Source organism: Lytechinus pictus, chromosome 10 (assembly GCF_037042905.1).
Source record: "Lytechinus pictus isolate F3 Inbred chromosome 10, Lp3.0, whole genome shotgun sequence".
In the NCBI taxonomy this organism is placed as follows: Eukaryota; Metazoa; Echinodermata; class Echinoidea; order Temnopleuroida; family Toxopneustidae; genus Lytechinus; species Lytechinus pictus.
The window spans coordinates 6440646-6461257 of NC_087254.1; the positions used below are offsets into that span (position 1 = coordinate 6440646).

Here is a 20612-nt window from a genome sequence, read left to right on the forward strand (position 1 = left end):
TGTTCTGAACAATTCAATTTAATTTCAAAATAATTCACATTCACTTGAATACAGAGTGAAGCTGTACTGTTAAATTAGATGAAACAAATGATTTTTATCATCCATGGGAGATATATATTTCAGGTAAAATATAGATTCATAAAACTCAAGTTTGAATGCAGTTAATTCTGCTGGTACATTATGGTAACTGATATATTTTCAAATGGAAGCATGATTCCCTTACACTTGGTAACAAAATAATCTATATATAAAACAAGATAATAACAAAATCTGATTTATTGCATTGTCAAATAATTCACAATGTCACTTTTATGCATGCCAACCAAATTTCATTTTTTATTTTAGACATTATACTTTGTGGACACCAAAGGTCCAAATGTCATTATGAAAATAAATTTAGATCAATAAGAAATCAATAGTTTGAAAATGCCCATTTATTGTAATAACAGCAAAAATCCTGGATTGTTTACTAGCCCATAATCTAGGCGGAGACTACATTTATATCTTTGCATCAGACTCATAGGCCCGAATTCACAAAGGTGGTTTTGAACACCATTGGTTGAACCCTGTGTTAATGCAGATTTCATGTAAAAATTACGCTTAATTTACCGCGGATGTTAAAAAATGTCCAATACTGATGCAAGCTCTTGTCACAGTGCACCAAATTGTGGCCTGTTGCTAAGGTGAAGTACGATATCTTATTCAGGAGTCCACTGTTTGAGGAGTGGACTCATTAATTCAAAACAGTGGACTCATGAATAATACAGCGTGGATAACCACGGCAACAGGCATCAATTTGGCGCACTGTGACAAAAGCACGCATCAGCATTGGACATTTTTTATATACATACAGGAAATCTGCATAAACCATGGGTTCAACCGATGGTTTTAAAAACCATCTTTGTGAATTCAGGCCATAAAGGCAAAGACAAATGCTGCAGCCTCCTAGATTGTAGGCAAATTATTCACCCACAGTAGTTGAAATGTATTCTCGTTGACAGCCCTACAGATGCAATATTTACCATGGAATAGGCTAGTCAAACAACAGTGAAATAATAGCGTTTACAGGTAAGTATTAAAAGCATTTCTCCTGCCCAGGATCGTTAAAAAGATATGAAAGCTTCTTCTTGTGATAGGGCAGTTTCACACTTCCCTGAGGAAACTCTTGGTGAAGGAGAATGACTGACAGTGGCACCAAGAGCACGCTACAGCCTTTGAGAAGCTGCAGAAAATGGCAACTGAAGCTCCAATACTACAATTCTATGATGTGAATCAACCTGTGACTGTATGGATGCATCAGAGAATGGTGTAGGGGCAGTCATTCTCCAAAACGAAAGGTCAGTTGCATATGCCTCAAAAGCCTTCACGTATTGTGAAAAATGGTATGACCAAATTTAGAAGGAATCAGCAGCAGTGGTATACAGTGCAGAGACGTTCCATCAGTATGTTGTCATGAGGAAGTTTGAGATCCGAGTCTGATCACAAACCTTTGGAGACGATCATGAAAAAAAAGCCTCTAGCAGACACCCAACCACATCTCCGAAGAATATTTTTGAAGCTACAAAAGTATGACTGCAAGAATATTTTCAATTGAACTGGAATTTTTGTTTAAAAAAAAATAAACGGACTCATAAATTAATTCTTTATTAATCACCATGTACTGAATTATTTGGTTAATAAAAATATGTTTTGATTAGTGTTACTGTCTTTTTATGAAAAGGGAGATGCAATGACGTTACGATGTCTGTCATCATAAGTTAAATGGCGCCAGCTGGTGGTGAGACATTGAACTTGCAAGACGGAAAATGTACGATCCTGACGCTGAGATTGATTGTCAATAAGCCTAATCCTGATTGCATTCATGGTCTGATTTGATAATTACCCTTCTGAATGTATCATAACTTTCTTATTTATACTTCCCAGATAGATTATAATGATTTGAGGCCAAATAAGCTAATACATTGTATCTCTACTGTTCAAGAATTATGTTACCCTTGGCTATCCATACTTAAACCACAAATTTAGACCAGAGTCTCAATTAAACTCGACTTCAGAATATTGAATACGGACCATTGACTAGGATGTATTACTCCTCTATCACAGACTCACATTATAAATACATGGTAGTGGGTTTATGGTAGAACTTGACAGAAATCCAGAATCACTACAAGGCAAAATGAAGACAAGTGATATTCTGATGAAAAAAATATTTCTATCATCGCCTCATCACTGTTCAATTTAGATGAACAGGGTGATCTGCACATGCCATACAAATATTGCAACATTGTTATAAATTTAGTTTTTCTGCATTCACTCAATCTTAAGGATATTTGTATCATCATGTGAATTTGTTCGATGTTTAGAGTTTTATTTGATTGAATTAAATACACTTGGACCCGAGGCATAAAGCATAGCGATTGTCCGTAGGACTGATACTTACAATTGATTATACACAATAACAAATGCAATCAATCGTAGAAATAAGTTTCAAGATCAATCGCTAAGCTTTATGCAACAGTGCAATTAGGACTGAAGAGTACCTTTCCAGTGAAAAATATATCATATGAGTAGCCCTGTTACAGTCCATCGAGCATTATCATTATTATTATTGGATCATTAAAATTAAACCTATATGAAGTAGAAAATTTAATGGCCCAAATTCTCAAAATTTGTTTCAATTGGACAAATGTTACAAAACCATAGACTTTGCAGATTTTATGTACATAATTGTTTTCTTTTCATTGCTTACATTAGGAAATGTCCAATTATAAATGTGCTCTTTTGGCAATGGGCGCTTCATTCATGCCTGAATGAAGTGTGGTAATAAGAGAAATCTGTTGCATTCCGTGGTTTTGTACAGTACAATTAAAACCACTTCCGGGCCAAACGGGCGCTGCAACAAACTTATTTTCAACTACAAATCAAGCAAGTTCAAACTATTAAGCACAAGTCCTTTGATTAAATGCAAACTTTTCACCGATTAGCATACAATCGCAACTCAATTTTCTTTTGACTCTTGCTTCGGAGACTTACACTTGATTTGCAATTGAAGGTATTAATTTCATGCAAAACCCCATTATTGATGAAATGTTGTTGATTGATGCCTTCATTTCTTGGGTTTGTAGTTGTCCTTGTCTTTGCGTAATAGACCCATCACTGTAACGGGCTCAGTGTTACCTACATACTTCTGGATGGATGGCTCTCTGTAGATGAAAATAAACAGGAGGGATAGAGAGGAGAGGGACAGGGAAGGGTAAATTGAATATATATACATATATATATTAATTACAACCCCTTGCTGATGACTAGGATACATGCATTTAATGATAACAATAATCCACTTTTAAATAGCGCTTTATACATCGGAAAGACGTCTCTAAGCGCTTTACAGGTTTATTATTACCTTTATTATCAACCTTCTTGCATGTCCGACCCTCATTTTCCTCAAGTCTTACTTCACTTCATAAACTGACCAAGTCATGGTCATTTGAGAGCATTCCAGACTGTCAAAAGAACAAGATATCAGAGACGGAAGATACCATAAACGTCCCACATAGTGGGGGTCGGATGTACATATTTTTCGGAATTGCCTAACTGCAGTAGATGTTAACAAGTACAAACAGCTAAGATATAAATCAAACGCATGATTACCTACCCGACTCTCATGAAAGGATTATATGATTTTTCTTCCGCGATAGAAGAGGGTACTGTCGGCATTTTCTTGGCTCTTTGCTCCTGTATTCACCAAAGATATAAAATCATGGATATTAGAATTAGATTTTATTCCAATACAGAGAAACCTACGAATTAAGACAACTAAAGGTAGTTTGGAATGGAAATCATAGGCAGGTTGTATTATGTTGTTTGTACTTATTTATTCCACTTATAAAACAAATAACATAATATACATAACAAATGTATTCGTAAACATAGTGTATCAATGATCAAATTATCTATCTAACAAGTATTTAACACAAGGTACACTACAAAATGTAAAAAGAGTGAGGAGCCTAAATAAAAAGCATAGCTTGTAGAAAATTAGGCTCCCATTGGGAGAAAATATAAGTTGTTACTTTGAGCGAAAAAATTTGGAAACAGAATAAATTTGATACATTTGATACATACATCAATAATGAGCACTGATATATTTCCCCACATGGCAATTAAAAAAAATATGGAAACCATTTGCCAACATTTTCTTCAATATTACAAAAGGGACATAAACCTATTAAGATATGTTCAGATTTGAAACTGGATGAAATCCCAACAAAAAACAGAGCATTGTAAGCATAAGTGTCTAAAAAGTGATTACTGATAGGGCGTTAGTATGTTGAACAAGATATAAAATGCTGATGCATCAATGACATTAATTGGCCATTGCAATTTTGTGATTGATTGCAAAGATTTGTGTTAATAGGGCTTGATGAGAAGAACAGTGAAGGCTCTAGTAAGGCAACAAGGTGACAATTTGGGGCTTGATATTGAATAATCATCACCAAAGGTAGGATTAATTCCTCCAAACTAACAATACCTGACAACTACATCATTTACCTTTGCCCATTCTAACTTCTTTTGAAGATCCTTATTATCTGGTTCCACCGTGAGGGCATAGGTCAGACTGGACACTGAATATTCATGACCGCAGTAAACCTTGGTGTCGTCAGGCAGTCTGCCGAGCTTCTCAATGAGGGCGGTGTACATCTGATCACCGGTGCCTTCGAAGAATTTCCCGCAGGCAGATATGAATAACGTATCACCTTTCAAAAAAGAAAAGGGAAAGGGATAAAAAAAATGTTCATGTGACATTATAGTCTGGATATGGGGCAAGCAATATGAAAGCAAAATGGCTTTTACATTCTATTCACAATTAATAGTGTGTCCTTTGTGCATTTGACGACCTCGCAATAGACTTACAAATCCCTGTCATATAATCAATTAATTAAAAAAGGCATAAATGATTAGCCCATACATGTATTTCAAGTCTGGTCTTGTTGTGTTGTACTATGGAAAGCCAATTGTGTCACTAATCTCAAACAGTAGCAGTTCAATTTGTCAGCACATTTATTGATAAATTCATGCATAACTGCTATGGGAATAATTATAGCTAAAATAGTTTTCTTCACCATTAAAGCATAGGTAATGGATGCAGTAAAACGAAATAAAAATATATCGTTTAAAAAATTGACATTTTTGGCTCCCATAACTTTAGCAGAGAGCAAGCCCATGGCCTGAATTAAATTGACTTAAGAATACAGGCTACTCAATTTCAATAGAGTCAGGCATTAGGTATACATATTTTATGGAATGATCCAACTATTATTTGGGTTTGACGTTTACCTGTAAATACAACTGGATCCTCGGACGCATCTCCTTGGATGTAGTAGCAGATGTGACCTTTCGTGTGGCAGGGTGTGAACATACACGTTACTTGAAGACTACCGATCTATTCCGTATAAAATATATGAAGATATGTATTCAGTAATAGATCAACTGAAAATATCAATAAGCACATTTAGCACCCTGTTTGCTTAAAAATAATGAATAACAATAATAGGAAATAATATGCAACATTTACATATTACTTAATATAATGATTCTAAATACTGCATTCTATTATTATCCTGGATTTGTTTGCTCTGAAAACTTGAATAGTGTCTATGATGTCTTTCACAAATACAGAAGCCCATATCACAAACTATCTGAAAACCATAGCCTACATCCAGAGAAAAATTATGGAAAGCTGATAATTTCAATATTTTGTCTAAATTGAAGGTTCTTTCCCAATGTTTAATTAAAGTGAAGAAAATTATTTTAGTCAAGATTCCCAGATAGAATGGTTTGAGGGTATGAGCTTCTAAATTTAACCTCCACACTTTATAGAGACATTTGTTACCTTTGGCTATCCATACATGTAATTAAACCACAACTTTAGACCATAGTTTGAACTATAACTGAGTTGAATATATCGGTATACAGAACTCTTTTTAAACTGAACACTTTTAAACTAAAGTTCTAAGTGTTCAGTTTGAACTAGAGTTGAATATATGGATATACTGAACTCTTTTTAAACTGAACACTTTTGAACTGAAGTTTAATAATAATCATAATATAGCATTTAGAGTGCGCCTTCTATCTAGTTTCCTATTCAGAGGTGCAGAGGGAATCATTACACAGAAGAGGGAGGGGTATTATTTGAAATATGATGAGAATAGATATGTCTAAAGGTTTGCTTTGAATGACTCTATAGACTTGGCATTGTTGAAGAGAGTGCATTCCACAATGTTAGCACTATGAGCAAAAGCTTTTTCACCAAATGAGCATTTGATTCTACGAGTTGTCAACAACCCGGTTCCCGAAGATCTTAGATTTTTAGCGGGTACATATTCTGAGATAAGATCGTTTAAATAATGAGGAGCACAACCATTAAAGGGGAATGAAACCTTTGGGACAAAGTAGGCTTGTGTCGAAACAGAAAAATCAAAGAATAAGAACAAAGAAAGTTTGAGAAAAATCTGACAAATTATGAGAAAGTTATGAGCATTTTAATATTGCAATCACTAATGTCATGGAGATCTTCCAATTGGCAATGCGACAAGGATGTGTGATGTCACATGTGAACATCTTTCCCTTTGATGGACTGTAAAATACCCCCAAAATGTCTCTTTTTGCTTTTTCCTATGGTGATATAAACTCTTTATCCATGATGTATTATTTAAAAATTGGTATTACATGCCCTCCTGTAGAAAGAACACATGATCTACTGATAGATGTGATAAAAGAGGCAGTTTAAGTGAAATATATACTAAAATAATGGGGAGAGTTGTTCATCAGTGACATCACACATCTTTGTCAATTTAAGGATCTCCATAGCATTAGTGATCACAATATTCAAATGCTCATAACTTTCTCATTATTTGTCTGATTTTTCTCAAACTTTCGTTGATCTGTTTCTTTGATTTGTCTGTTTTCACATAAGCTATCTTGTTCTAAAGGTTTCATTCCCCTTTAACAATTTTCCATGTACGTAACAAAATCTTGAATTTCATTCTCTCCACCACTGGTAACCAGTGAAGTTCTTTAAGAACGGGCATTATATGCGTATATTTAGAGGTTTTACTAGGAATTTGGGCAGCGGCATTTTGCACTCTCTGAGGCTCGAGGATCTGATCATTGTTAGCATTAAACAACAATGCATTGATGATGATGATGATTCACAGCATTTGTATAGCGCCATATATCTGTCAAAGACATTCAAAGGCGCATTGGAGGAGCCAGCCAATCTGAGGGCGCGCACACAGAACTGTGACCCGCAGGTCTCTCCTCCCGATAACTGGTTGGGGGAATGCAGGTGGACCACTACACCGGGGTTTCCCCCTACTCTTATTCGAATAGTGCAGTGGGTTCTTAACGTGCAAAGGTGGTGATTCTCCTTTACACGGGGCCTCCATTTAACGTCCTATCCGAGGGACGTTTACACACAACGCACTGGCTTCAGTCATCCGCCCGGGGTGGACTCGAACCCACGATCTTTGGTTTGACGGCCAGACGCTTTACCGACTGAGCCAACATTGCCATAGTCTAAACGAGAAATAATGTATGAACGTATAACAGATGAAGTTTAAAAGTGTTTTGAGTTTAGTATTTTTTTTTTTCCTGTCTTACCTTGAATTGGTCTCCATCGCCTACTTTCTTATTAAGAGCACCAATGCGATCATCTCCCCCACACACGGTGAGCGATCTGCCTTTGTAATATTCGGCCAGTTTCTCGTTACCACCTGCATGATCCCTTCAAACAAAAATAATAGCAAGAATAACAACGATAATCATAACAATAACAGCAACAGCAATAATATCTCCCACCCCCCCCCCCCCAAAAAAAAAAGAGTGGAATGCCTCTGGCAGTCTCGCCTGCATTAAAGCAATTTAATATAGCAGCAATGCTGACTTTGAAAGCAATCCATGTAAGACCAATATTTTTTTTCAAAAAGAGAGCAAAAAATACACACATTCATTTGATAATAAAATAATAAATTTGTTGAACTTGGCTAAGAAACCTGTATTTGATTTCATATCATTTTTTATCTAATAACAATCTCTTATAAGTTTAATTTCATATAAAGATTAAATATATTTAAAAAAAATAATGAACTAGATATTGATTCTTATCCAAGTTAATTTATCTGAAATGACCTTTGAAACCAGTAACCTGAAATTATGCTTATCTAATTTAGTACAATGTACCTGCTGACCATATATCCAAATACTGACTGATAATTTCAAAATTATCTTTAAAAATTTGAAATCCTAACATTAGTTTACTTTTTTTTTTTTTCAAAATTGACCTTTGACATTCACCTAGTGACCTGAAATTACATTCATCAATCTGCTGATACTTGATAACCAATTTATGACAGTTTTATGAAATAAGGATTTTTATACTTTTTAAAAAGGTATTTTGATATTGAAAGCACAACATGGTCAAAGTTCATTTACCCTCAAAATTACATTTGTCCTTGATCATGTGACCTGATACTTGTACAAGATTATCAGAGATACTTGATTACTCTTACCACCAATTTTCAAGAAATAGGTCCCTACACTTTCAAAGTTATGCAGACATTTAAAAAACTTAACCTTGCTGCCGCCACCACTCTCAGCCATCACCACTGTTGCCATTAAAATATTTGCGCCCGAAGTCTCGCTTTGCTATGCAGGCAAGACAAAAACGAAAATGGCATCAAAAATATTGTTAAAGCTTAGTTTGGATATGGTGCAACACCTTATAATATATGATATTGATTTGAATTCAAATCTTGCTTTAATGTCCAAAGCAATAAGAACATATCAAAATTTGATAGAAACAAGGTTGAAACTTTCATGCTTTCGTAAAACAAACCTTTTTCAAATAAACAAATATATTATTATTATGAAATAGCATAAAAATTTCATTTCAACCTCATTTCTCTTGATATTGATCCACCACGTGAACTATCTACTGAACATAAAAAAATAAATATTCTTATTACTTTGGAAATAACAACAAGAAAATTGAAAAATGAAAAGGGAACAGAATGGATAAATTCCATTAAAAATAGCATAAAACAAATATTCTCATCAACTCTTCGATAAAGAAAAGAGATATATGTCCAAATTTTTACATTTAAACTCTCGACATCACATCCAGCAAGTTTTGTAGTCATAAACGACAATAGATTTCTTCCAAAATATTTTTCTTTGTTCACCTTATTTTTCACAGATATACACAATTTGTTACTGAATTCTCAATTAAAAATCTTCAGAGGGAATATTCCTCTTGGTAGGTAATCAGGGCATTCATTTGCGATTCTTTTTAGTGAGTGTTGAGTTAAAAACAATTCAAAATATATCTATATAGTTTATGTAATCCATTGCCTGCAGGAAGAGAGAGGAACCCTTGGAATCGTTAATGGAGACTAGGGAATTCTGTATTCGTGAACGTTAATCTGAAAATGATTCCATAATTCCATATATAAGTAGATTAATAACAAATTAGCAGGAAATCTTACCAGTGGTGATGAGTGGTCAAAACTGTTGTCAAGTTATAACCTCCATCTTTCACAGCTTGCACAACCTGAGAAAAAAAAGGAAGAAAATAATCACAAAAAGAATAATTATAGACACTCTTATCTATGTAGGATTTATTAATGATGCATTAAACCATGTAACTTTGTCTGCATGATGTGCCTGTTCAGTATGCGAGTACATTAACTGATTTGCTCAATCACATTACGGTTGGAGGAATAGATGACGATAATTACTTTTGATAACTTTATTTCATGGAATACTAGAGATATTCCATAGGGGCCAATATTCAACTGTTAAAGTAGCTGTAGGATTGAGAGCATTTTAACTTTCAAACGAAGCAATACAAGATGTACAGTTCATAATTTATACATTTATTGAAGATGATGATAACTTGATGATGAATACCTGTAACAAATAACAAAGGAATAAGTCTAATGGTGACTATACTCTGAAATGTAAAAATAAACGCTGCAAATTCAGGAGGTAAATATAAGTTGTGAACTTGTGATACTATACTCTGAAATGTAGATAAAATAAACTCTGCAAAATGAGGTGGTAAGTATAAGTTGTGAACTTGTGATCTCAAAAGTAATCTGAAAATCAATCTTCAGAAATTGAACCTTTTTATAATAGTCCAGCAAGACATCCAGCATTTGGTCAACCTTGAGTACTTGACCAAAACAATCAGTACAGTATGTCATAACTTTATTCTAAATTGGGGAAGTGAACCATTTACATGTAGTTAGGAGAAATATAGTGAATAAAAAACCCGTAAGTAAAAGCTGTGCAAAATGAAATCGGTAGACTAGCTTAGCCGGGTAAATATAGGAGCGCCTTGAGCACCTAGCAAGGTGGATACATGCCCTATACAAATCCTATATTATTATATATCATTATTTATAAATGAGTGTGAGTCAGAGGTTAAGCTAGAAGAAGAATGAGTAATAAGTACTTTCTAATGAAAGTTGCAGTTGGTAAACAAATGGTTTCCTGTTATACTTCATGTAGGAGTATTGATTACATGTATGTATTGTATTGATATATTATTGAGATGCATACCGGTATGTCTTATGATCACATAATACTACTCATCTGCAACTCATACAATATTGGCCCTAACTCGTGGAATATCTTTGGTATCACATTCTGAGATAGAAAAATATAATATATAAGTATTTACTCCTGGACCAACCATCTCACAAACTAAAATAAACTCACTTGGCTATAAATCCATTCAAACAATACATGGTCCATTTTCCAATAAGAAATAGTAAAATTCATGGGCAGTGCAATTGTATTTTGATATATTTTAACAGGGGGGGGGGGAAGATGACATTAATCATGACAGGGGCAATATAGAGTTACACAACCAGGCCCCCATTTCATAAAACTTGCTACAATTAAAGAAATTTGCAATAGCAGTTAAAAGCTACTGAAATCATTCAATTTGATTGGCTGACGGTAAACTTGTTACAGAAATTTTTCATCACTTTTTAATATAAAAATTCTTGAGTAGAAGAAATAACCAGTTGTCTCATGATGTATCAAACATAGTTGGAGAGCCAACTACGTCCAACTACGTTTGATACATCGTGAGACATCCGGTTTTTTCTTCTACTAAATCCTTCACCACGATGAACCTCTTCCACATGACATCACAAAAATTCTTGATAGAATGGAACCCTGGATTGATCTACCTTTTCCGGGTTGACGGGGTCTACAATGGCGGCTTCCTTGGTGTCCTCATCGGACAAGAGGTACATGTAGTTGTCCTCCAGGGCCGAGAGAATGGTGACCTTCATGTCGGGTTGGCTTGTCACTGTGGTAGCAGAGTGGCACAGTCTGAGATGGGGTCGGAGCACAGTCTGGATGTGGTGCAATCTTGCTTGAGAAACCTGGCTGCCTGAAAAAATAAGAAGAACAAATCTATGTATGAGGCCTATAAACTTACACAAACTGCAATTATTTAAAGAAAATTATTTGTACTGTAGGCTACCTTACTGTAATATAACTTTGAGAATACATGTACTTGCAGTCTGTTTTTCTGTAGATCTACATCTACTGTTGACTGGAATAACCATAATTTCTGGGGATTTATTTGACATTTTACTATCATCCCTGATCTTCAGAGACTACAGCTTTTGGTCTAGATCTACTGAACATTTAAGGACGTTCCACAGTTAAAGTGAAATCCATGTCATTTTCACCAAACTTTGCACATAGATACTTGAGAACCTTAATATTCGAAATATGCAAAAATTAACATAGGGGCATTTTCACGGTAACTGACATTACACGGCACAATGTTTTCACACCTTTCATTGTGTGTATCTCTTAAACAACAAATGATGGGAGTTTGCTTTTGATAGAGTTAATAAAGTGAACCTTGCTGTATACTCTGATACTAAGTTTTCCTATGTAACCACATTTTTTTACGCATCAGCAAGCAAAAATGTGTCGGTAACTGACATTACGCAAAAGGACATGCAATTTCAGGGTGTTCATTAAAATTGAAATATCTCATGTCCCTGAGTAGATAGAGTAATAATTTGAATATGTAATTATAACTCCGTTACTAGGCTAAGATGTGTCAAAATATTAAAAAATGTGTTTTTGTCTTTTGGGGAATATGATAATTTTTCCACAACCATGCTGGTAACTGACATTACGGTAACTGACATTACACTTAATTTGCCATAGAGATAACACATGGAAGTCAAATGTATGGAATCATTGCATTGTATCTTCTGTGCAGGGATTCACATGAAAGTGAGCTTGATGTGGAAGTATACCCGAGTTTTTAGGAACATTTCAATGAAAAACTTTTTTTTTTCTTAATTCCTTTCTTTGATTTGAACATTTTTATTATACTTGTCGGTAACTGACAATACACATTAACATTTACCAGTGCTATATGATTTTCAAAGGCAAATTTTCTTGGTACTTATATGTAAGGCTTTTTTAAATCATAAAAGTTTCATAATACTTCACATTTTTAATTATCAAAAGATAAGAAATGTATGTTTTACTTACTCGGGGGGGGGGGGGGGGGGGGTGGGGTCATAGCAGCTACATGTTTTCCTATAGTAATTTAATATTGCATTGACTGTACACATCGATTTTTCTGACTATACACCCATAATATATTCATCAGTTTTATATTGACTTTTTAAACCTTTTCCTTCTCCAACCTCCCCCTCCCCTCAAAAAAGGCAAAATGAATAAGGGTCTCCTCCCCTAGGCTACATGTACTCCTCCCCCGAATCTCATGCAGCCATGTAGTTTTATTGATTTCTATTCTGGTCAGTGCAAGCAATGCTTGTTCATATCTGTCGGATTTCAATTCTCTTCATAATTTGTTTAATCATTTTCTTTGCAAATTTCTTTTATAAGCTGTCAACAAAAATAAACTCCAGCTTCTAAACTGAAACTGAACTATTTGTAAATTAGAAAAAAACACCACAGTTTCAGTAGATCCATGCAACATTGATCAGAACTGTCAAATTTCACTTTTCATCTATACTTGTAAACGAAAAACAAAATTGTATCACACATCCACACTACTAACAGGTATAAAAACCAGGAATTTACTTTTAGCGAGGCAATGCTCAAAAGAATCCTAGAAACTAAAAAAGGGACCCTGGAAATCCCCTTCATCACAATGTTAAGCTTTAAAAATGTTGCAGATTTAGGAAATAGGTTGGGAAAAGTACCCCCTACCCCCCCCCCCCCCCGAAAACCAAACAAAAAATTGTCTGATACAAACAATTAGGTACTTGGTAAGTGCATGTACAAAACAATTTCATAGTAATTTTTTTTTGCACGATGGGAATGCAACTGCCTTCATAATTTCATATAGTATTCCTTGTGAACTGGTATACCTTTAAAAGTCAATAGCAAGCTCCTTCTGGTGTGACTTGACTTAAATAACAAGTATACAATATTTCTTTACCATAAAATTGACCACATATTTGCATTTCAATATTGGTAACCAACGTTTTATCATGGTAACTGACATTACATCTCGGTAACTGACCTTACATTTTCCACTTGGTAACTGACATTACATATATTTAATGGTACCCTATGGCTTCATTGTAAATTGATAATCTTTAATTTTGGTGTAGAAGGGAGGGGTGTTACCTAGAGAGGAAATCTACCAAGTTTCATATAATATATCCTCTTTTCCAGGAAATGAGAAAAAAAAGTTCATGTTTTCGGTAACTGACATTACATACCATATCACATACTTCATCAATGTTTTTTTATCAGATGAATGAATTACTGGTGTTTCTTTCTGTGGGATTTTAAAAAGTGTTATAATAGCAAGCTAAATCACAGGCGAAAACATCATGATCAAACCTGTTCTTTAAAAATCTGTCAAAACAAAATATTTATCAATATACTATTTTCAACACTAATTTGAATCCATACTTTGGCAGCCATTTTGAAATAAAAAATGGCTGCCAGAGTCGGAAAAAAAATATTGTCTCAGAAACTTCAGGTCTTGTTTTATTAAAAAACATAAAGCATTTTACATGAATATCAACTTGATTTTTATGCCTCTGTGTCCATCTGTGGTGAAAATGCCCATAGGTCCATGTGCTTGATTTTTTGCTGTAGAGCTTCAAAGTTCACCCAAATTGATGTTCTTAAGAATTGCGCATTCAAAAGAATTTGGCATTTTTAGACCTCACAAGAATACTACAATGAGTTTAAACCTCTATCACTCAGTCAAAATACATGAAAAAGTCATCAAATTTCGCAAGAGAGTTAATAATTGTATCGTTAGAATGGAGAATCTATTTATGGTGCTATTTGTTTGCAACTTTAAGTCTAACAGCACAGTCAGTTCTTAAAAATGGTGTAAAAGATAACAAAAACCCAATCTCAAAAATGTGAAATTTCAATAACAGACTACAAAAGTACAATAAATGCTGCACTTTATTCGAAATCCATGTCATATTCACCAAAATTTGCAAGGTTGCAGAGGAAGCTATACCTAAGAGGTACAAACATTAAAAAATAGGGGTTCATGTGCTTGTTTTCAAACTATCAGCATTTTTATGAGAGCAAATGTGCTTTTTAAAACACCAAAAATGCGCCAAATGCTTTGTATCTATGTGAAGAAAAATCAAAACCACTCTACCATTTATTCAAACTCGGGGTCATATTTGTGATTCTTGGCAGTACTGCAGAGTAAAGTATTTTGAAATTGTAGAGATATTTTTTAAATGATCCATGGAATAATTCCAGTTTTTTAGCTTCATAAAATAACGCATCGGATCTGCAGTTAGGGTGCAGATGATGAGAAAAATCAGCTCATAAATACCCACAGCTAATTAATCACCTGTTCATCCATTGTGACGTCAGCGCGCAAAGTGTTAAATATGCGCAGATCATAATGCGCACAAACATAACTGTGGAACGTCCTTAATTACTGGACTTGGCAACTTTTAGCAGTTTTAGAAGTTATTGAACAAAACATCAGGGCATACATTAAAATTAAACTCACCAACTACATGTACCTGCAATGAGTGTTCTGAAGGTTTAATCTATTTTGGCAGAAATGAATGAATAGCTTTTACCAGCTTTCTAGTGAAATTACCTTCCGATTTGTTTGTATTTTTAAGTCTTGACTGCCTTACTTAAGAGCAAACAAACCTTTCTTCCTCTGTGGTTTGTGCAAACACTGACATCAGACCACAGACTTTGTTATTGTGTTCAATGTGCATAGATGACTTGGCACTTTTTCTTTTCTTACCTCCTTATATCCCCAATAAAATGGAAATTTAATCATGATCATATACAATTTATTTTGCAGATGATGTTTCAAGGTTCGCATATTGGTATGAACAATTGCAAAGGTAGTTTACGGTACACCATGTGTACAATCCTGAAAGGGCTGAGATAAAATAGATATAGAAGTGAAATGGAAAGGCAAGAAAGTGGACCTTGGGAAGTACATGTAGGGTATTCTTTCTGAATGAGTATAGTCCTTAAAAAGGACTGTAAACCAGAATGAGTGGAAAGGTGAGTAGGAGGCAGGGTGAGAGGCTTGAGTAGGCTCCTGCTCTACAGCTCCATTTGCCGACTCAACCAAGCCAGCCTTCTCTCTCCTACTCAAGCCTCTCACCCTGCCTACTATTCACCTCACCACTCATTCTGGTTTACAGTCCTTTGACTACACTCATTCCGAAAGAATATTCCAACCTCCACTTCCTCACCTTTCCATTTAACTTCTATCTCGATCCACTACTATCTCATTCCTTTCAGGACTTCACACATGGTGTATTTAAACCAATGTCCTGATGGGGCAGGTCCACGAGGCCGAGAGTCCACGAGGACGGCTTTTCCCATAGTGTATTTAATTTTCTTTCATAAGGATGTTTGTCTACATGATTGGAAAAGTTTGCACTGAGCAAATTCTCTGAAGAAAACTGACATATAAACTTATAAGTTGCGGTTTGCGTGCTGTCGCCAAGCGGAAGACAAAGAAATCAAGATGGCGACGTAAACACGGCCGTAAGCTCTTCCCATCTTTTCATAACATTTTTCTCGTTTTTTATTGAATTCTTCTTTAAAAACGAAATCGATATCGCAGAAATGTTGGAAATGAAGTTGAACCCCATCATCCCATGTATACTTTTAGGCCCGTAATTTAGGGCTAGATCTTTTAGAGGGAAAGTAGAAATCTCGGGGGCGAAAGTTTCAGGTTTTCTGGCCGTACTTGCGTGAATATACCTTGGCGTCCCAGGCGTCAGTGGGGAGTAAGCCTACGTAGAGTAGATGACTTTTACTCCCCAGACGCCTCCAGGCTAATAATTGCCAAGGGCAAGGCATTGGATTGGCATTGTTTTTCATCTTCCAATTTACTTTGATTGAACCACATCAATGTCAAGTCACAATAAGATAGCTACATGAAGATCTAGATCTTATAAAGAACCGAAAAAATCTAAGATTATATGAATGAAACCAATACAAAACAATGACAATACAGACCAAAGCAAAAAAGTCACATAGAATCGTACGAAGATTATGACACACTGCCATACACAAATCAATACATACGGGACTACATAAAAAGTTTGCCAAGATTATTTTATTGTACATGTTTTATTGAACAGTAATATTATACCTCTGCGGAGCTTTTCACACTGCTGACCGATCGAATGTGGAATTCCGTTGAATGGTTTTCCCAAGGAAGAATATCTGCTCACAAATATCAATTTAGAGTTAATCCTAGACAAAGCCGACATCATTCACTTCGCCGGGTCCGGCGTTCAGCGGTACTTAGAGCAGGATTTTTTGCAGGGCCGGTCAGCGCCGCGCCGCGCCGCGGCCGCCGGAGCTCCAGGGCCGCGCGCCTCGCCGGGTTTGTTGAATTTAGCTGGGCAATGTATTGCGCAATTTACCGTGTTACACGCGATCTCATCATTCATAGACCTCTGACATGTCTGAGTCTGACTCTGAGAGACGATTTGCAATATATTTGAAATATCATACTAGTGTATTTCGTTCCATCAATTGCTCACTGACTTCTTAAGAACCATCAGCTGTAATCAGACCGGTCATCAGGATGCAGATTTGCAGATTGCAGTGCGAAATCAAGAATTTATGAATCAATTATCATTACCATTCACCAGCAGCTTACTCACATTCGCAATCAAAGGCACAGTCAGAAACTTTTCTCAGAATGTGATTTTTAGGAATAACATCAAAGTCAAACAGTATGTGACAGCTTTTGCAAGTTTCAGCTGGAAGCATTCAACGAAGTTGGATCTACATTCGCAGCGTGTGAGAACAGTGTACTCTTGCTCAGAAACAGTTGAAACACTAATACAAAACAGACAAAGGCTTACCCCCCAAAAGTGGGCCTATTCATCACAGTTTGTGAGGACTGCATCACACTGGGAGATGGCAGCGGACAAGGCAAAATTGCGCTTTCTGAAGAACAGGGAAAAGAGAGCGCAACTAGATAAAGCACCACAGCAGAGTTCAGTTGTGTCACTGCAAATTATAGGAAATGGATCCATTGACTGTCCTCCCTCAGTGCTTGTCATCTCCGATACTTCTAGGTATTAATAAAGAAAAGTTTTCTGCAAATGGGGTCTTTCCAATTCCGTGAGGCGGAGTGTCGACTAGGCTAATTTTTAAATATTTTTTCTTCTCGTTATTGATTATTATTAACCGCAAGTCCGTAACGTAGTCAAATTGCTGAGGCCAATATCCCAGTTTAAGAATAGGCTATTAAACTCAGAAGTCTTTCAATAAAGACAAATATCTTGATAAAAGAAAATTACAATATAAAAATTTGGGCCCAGTGGACTCCCCCCTATTTTAAGCCCTTGTTTTTAGTGTTACATCGACATAGCTTAATAGTTGCCAACTTTTAATGTAAGTTTGTTTCAATACATTTATGAAAATTTAGTAAAACATATTGTGCTCGCAATTCTGATGTGATTGAGTATTAAAACAGTATTAAAACAGAATTGAAATAAGTTTCATTATAATTGCCTTGCAGCGAGGGCAATTCTTATTACTTTTGCACTAATTATTTACATACAATTTGATCAATGCAAAAAAAGATTACAACAACTTTTGAAGAGAAAATTCTACTTCACGGAAACTTTTGATGGGAAAGAGACTAAAAAATTTTGTGATATCAAATATTGTTGTTAATCAAAAGATGAATTGAATCTTGAAAGACAGAGAGGAAGGCAAAAGAGACTTTAGTTTGATAATGAAGTTAGCTATGTTGGGGGCAGGTACATATCAAGATGCAGAAGAAATAGGTAGGCCTAGGCTATTGTACTGGAGCCTTTCCAGTCATTCCTACGAAGAAATAAAAAAACTTTTTTGGAAAAGCACCCTTGATAAGATACTGTATGTAGCAAAAAAAAAGGAAAAATTATTTTTATTTTCAAAATCTCTCTGTTTTATTTCAGATACCTTTTTAACTGTGGAGAAGGAACCCAGAGGCTGCTAATGGAGTGTGGGTAAGTAAAATAAATAATAAACAAAAGCAGCAAAAATTATAGATCATGAATTTGTTGTATAAATAGATAATACAGTACTATATTATCTATTTCTTTAACAAATTTATAATTTATAATTGTATTATCTATTTCTTTAACAAATTTATGATGTATAATTTTCACTGCTTTTGTTTATTAATTGATAAGAAGCAAGGGGGAAAAAGGGATACAGAAACAGAGTGAGAGTTAGAAAAAATTATGCTGCAATTTTAAAGTTTATCAATTGTTGCAGATTTTTATTGTGTGTTGTGTAAAGTAGCCCCTGAAAGAGCTTACCATACTAATTAAATCTTGTTGAAATGTTTATATTAAGTATCAAGGGAGGATTGAAAAAAAACACAAAAAAACATTCACTTTATTTGTTCATTATTTTCATTTTATTTTAAGCCTATTGTAGGCCTATTGACTTTTCCTTGTTTTATTTTCTATGGTTTGAATGTCATTGGTCTTTTAGGCCTATAAAAACCAAAATAGAAACTAGAAAAACCATCCATATAAGTTTTGCCCTACCAGAGAGTCAGAGACTATCCAACGTGACGATGGGCAAATAAGCTACATGCACATTAAAGTAAAGTAAATCCAAGTATAACAAATCATTTTTTTTATTTCATCCAACCTGTAGGACGAGGAATCTATCCAAACTTGAACACATATTCCTTACCAGAATGACATGGGAGAATGTTGGTGGAGCAATAGGTAAGTCAAAATAATGCTTCAGTCTCACTGACTCCAAACTGATCAAAGATATTACATTATTTCAAATGGCATATCTTCAGTTTGAATGGAGTTGGTTTCATTAGTGTGACTGTTGCGTAAAGAAGAAGTTAGAATAAGTTACTACTATGATGCAGTATATTGAGTGGATTCAAGGAATGGGGTTCATAAAGAGTAAAAAGCTCAGACCATTTTGTATGTTTTATGCTTTAAATACAATCATTTGTTGTATTATTTACATCAATTGGTGTAGTATAAATGCTACTCTGATAAATCAATCACATTTCTGTTTATGTGGTACACTACCCATCTGGACACCAATATTGAGGTATAAACCAAAGTTGCTTTGTTGTTTGGCTATTCTGGGCTTATTTATCAATGATGACATGAATGTTGTATTGAAAGTATTATCTGTTGTAACCTCTAGTGCTTTTTATGGTGGCAGCGGTGGGATTTAAGGCCTACCTCATTCAATTTGTTTGTATCCATTTGGTTTAAACGCAGATCATGGTCTAATTCTCAGTGGGTCTAACACCATCATGGCTGAAGTGAACCTAGTGCAGTTTGAATGTTGATGTGTGGGGCTCTCTTTCCCAACGCTAAACATAGAGGGCCTTCTGATTCCCAATCCCTAACCCGGTGCATGTCAATGAGGGAATTGGCACTGGGTTAGGGATTGGGAGTCAGGAGGCCCACTGTCTTTACAGCTTTGGGCAAGAGATCTTCCGTACATCAACGTCCAATCTGGACTAGGCTGGACCCACTTGGTCTACTTACCAATTGGTCCAACTACATGTATCACTTGGTCTAATAATCACTTTGTTTAACTGCCATTTAGTCTAATGTCCAGATGTTTACGGTCCAATTTCCACTTTGTCTATTATTACTGTATTTCAAACAAAAATTTAACTCATTCACTCTTCAAGTAATACTCTTCAGCATTTTTTATATTGTAGAGATGTTGTGACTCAGTGGACGAGTCTCGGGAGGTTCAAATCCCACTTCAAAACTCATGTCCTTTAGCAAGGCATTTATCTATATTTGACACACTTTACTCAGGTGTAGTAGATAGGATAATAGGTACCCTGTCAGAAGCCAGAAGGAATTCCTTGAATGCTCAAACACCCATTCAGGGAAGGTGAGCTATGGCTTAGGTAATAGTATCCAGCATTTAAGCGCTGTATATGTTTGGATGTTATTTTATTATTATGAAAATCCATATTTTTTTATTGTTCGAAATAGACATGAAATGAAATACTCCGAAAATTTGCTTTGCCCAATTGATCGTGGCCCGGC

The 20612-nt window shown here is 35.3% G+C and overlaps 2 protein-coding genes across 3 annotated transcripts in view; one reads left to right on the forward strand and one right to left on the reverse strand.

The window, feature by feature from the left end:
• LOC129269018 (hydroxyacylglutathione hydrolase, mitochondrial-like) lies at positions 1–17248 on the reverse strand. The gene is made up of 8 exons (XM_064105206.1): positions 16703–17248; positions 11262–11467; positions 9546–9610; positions 7663–7786; positions 5338–5443; positions 4552–4757; positions 3656–3735; positions 1–3203 (listed from the first exon to the last, which is right to left on the reverse strand). Exons 1-8 carry the CDS (start codon positions 16824–16826, stop codon positions 3107–3109), a joined length of 1008 nt encoding a protein of 335 aa, XP_063961276.1. The 5' UTR covers positions 16827–17248; the 3' UTR covers positions 1–3106.
• Positions 16856–20612, forward strand: part of LOC129269660 (zinc phosphodiesterase ELAC protein 2-like) — a 30503-nt gene continuing 26746 nt past the window's right edge. Inside the window, exons 1-3 of one of the 2 annotated variants that reach the window (XM_064105202.1) lie at positions 16856–17642; positions 18513–18563; positions 19225–19298. In XM_064105202.1, coding sequence (XP_063961272.1) covers positions 17182–17642; positions 18513–18563; positions 19225–19298 — 586 coding nt within the window. In that variant the 5' untranslated portion in view covers positions 16856–17181. The remainder of the gene's footprint in view (positions 17643–18512; positions 18564–19224; positions 19299–20612) is intronic. The other variant, XR_010294759.1, reaches the window with a different exon arrangement.